The following is a 2,214-nucleotide window of genomic DNA, read 5'->3' as shown; positions in this document are numbered from 1 at the left end:
TCAATATACCCCAATAAAAAATGTAGCTTAAGAGATACGTTCATATTGCATGTGGGATCATCATACATGCAGTCTAAGCAGCCTGGTCTGAATTAGGTAACAATGGTTTGAGATGGATTTTGGATTTGTATGAGCAGCATCAGTTGCTTTATTTTCATCACTTTTTTCCTTGTTTGGTTTTAGACCTTATTCTAAGGTGCACTTGTATACCCAGAGAGTTTTGCACATGGTGTGTGTGTGTGTGTTTGTACGTGTGACTGTGAAAACTCATGTATTACACACGTGTGATGGCTATGGAGTGGGACTACCAATATTGTTGAATTTAGAATGATTGTTTATTGATCATGAACACAGTCTATATAACTGCAGTTTTTTTTAAGAAATCCCAACATCCCATATTAAAGAGTTATGTTGTTGTTGTTGTTTCCCAGCCTGTGATTCAGTGAAACAGTTCACCTGTAGCAACAAGTTGTGCATCCCATACTGGCTGGTATGTGACTCCATCAACAACTGTGGGGACAACAGTGATGAGGATGACTGTGGTGGGTTTCTTTCGTATTTAATTTTGGCTAACATAATATGTGTGTGTCATCACTATTCATATTCACTAAGTTTTAACTACAGATTTTGAACAATATAAAGATTTAAAAGGAAAGGTTTATATATTCTATACCTTATATTGTTCAACCAGAATTGCCAACCTTTGGTTGTACATTTATAGACACCATAGACAAGTACACAGCAGATGATTTGGTACAACTCCTGAATCTTGAACCTTTTTTACCCTTAACTGTGTTACATTCACAGGCCATGTGTTCTTATACCCTGGAAACCAAATTGCATCATCTGTCACCTTCCTTGATGCGAAGGCAAGGTGTGAGTCTGTCGGAGCTCGTGTTGCATCGTGGGAAGATCTGAGCTTCACCTGGCGCCATGGCCTGGACATCTGCAGGTAGCTTTAGCCTCTGATGGTTCAGTTGATTTGGTCAGGACAGCTGCAGTTCTAATCTAATGTGCTAGAGGGTGCTGATAGCTGGCATAGTTTGGCAAAGTGTTAACAATCCTAGTTATGGGTTCACCACACCACGAAGTGGTGTGGTGAAACCATATTGCTTTTTCTGATGTTTCTTCTCCTTCTTCTCCTTCTTCTCCTTCTCCTGCCATTTTTTAAATGGATTCAGCTTCTTCATTTTAGGGCCTAAGGTCCTGAAATTTGGTATGGAGGTACAGTGGGCAAATACCCCTAGGCGTTTTTTAAATTATTGTGATACAGGCTTTTAGAATGGTTTTATTTGAGTTTTTTGGCTGTGTTATAGCAAATGTATTACTGTGTTAGTTTGCCTTGTTTACCACGTTTGGGCATGAGTCATCACAATGGAATGCAGGGCATCAACCAATAGGCATGCAGCTTTCCTCTATACTTCTTGCTGATTGGCTGTTGGGATTTAACTTGATTAACACCTGCACAGAAGCATTTCCATACTGACAGTATGTCTGTATTCAAGTGTTTTGGTAGGTATTTCAAGCTTTCCTGCTCCAGCATTGGAATGCGGGGCATGTAACGTTTTTTTTTTTTTAAATCAACAGTTTGCATTATGCAATTAAAAATCCTAACCAATAATGTAAGGAATAGCTATCCAACTGTTGTTTTAGTTGTATGTTACTTCATATTATAGTTATATCAATGTAAATCATTGTTTTCCCTTGTGTTTCTCATTCTTTCCCTGCCATGTCGTGAAATGTGGTGAAGCCATCGCTGTATTTGCTCCAAAGCAAATATTGGCCTTTCTAGTTTCATTCCTGTTTTTTCAGCATCAGTTTTGTGTAAAGAACACCATGGTTGGACCAGCTTTGGCAACTGCAATAACCATTACTTGTAGGTCTATCTAGATCTTTCTACATGCTCATCAGTGTCAGAGGTGACTAAACTGGTATCATCTGTATGTGCAGGTATGGCTGGTTAGAGGATGCCACTGTGTCTCATCCAATCCACACGGCTCGGGAGGGTTGTGGAGAGGCAGGCATCAACCATGACGGGAGCCGTGAATACACAGAAGGTTTTGATGTGTGGTGTGAGCCAAAGTCTGCTGACTTCAGTAAGTGTTGTATGATCATGTTAGTTTTTCTGCATCACTCAGAGTGGAAGAAATACTTTTTTTTGCAGTGTTCTGCAATATTGAAGAATTTGGAAATACTTTCTGCAAATACACAGTT

The 2,214-nt window shown here is 39.5% G+C and overlaps 1 protein-coding gene across 1 annotated transcript in view; it reads left to right on the top strand.

Moving 5' to 3' along the window:
- Positions 1-2,214, top strand: part of LOC109469630 — a 39,230-nt gene that overhangs the window by 12,122 nt on the left and 24,894 nt on the right. The window contains exons 13-15 of the mRNA XM_019768167.1: positions 432-542; positions 808-952; positions 1,951-2,115. Of these exons, the coding sequence (XP_019623726.1) occupies positions 432-542; positions 808-952; positions 1,951-2,115 (421 nt within the window). The remainder of the gene's footprint in view (positions 1-431; positions 543-807; positions 953-1,950; positions 2,116-2,214) is intronic.

The sequence above is a fragment of the Branchiostoma belcheri genome, unplaced genomic scaffold, assembly GCF_001625305.1.
Source record: "Branchiostoma belcheri isolate BF01 breed outbred unplaced genomic scaffold, Haploidv18h27 scaffold21, whole genome shotgun sequence".
Classification (NCBI taxonomy): Eukaryota; Metazoa; Chordata; class Leptocardii; order Amphioxiformes; family Branchiostomatidae; genus Branchiostoma; species Branchiostoma belcheri.
This window is presented reverse-complemented; position numbering and strand designations above follow the sequence as displayed.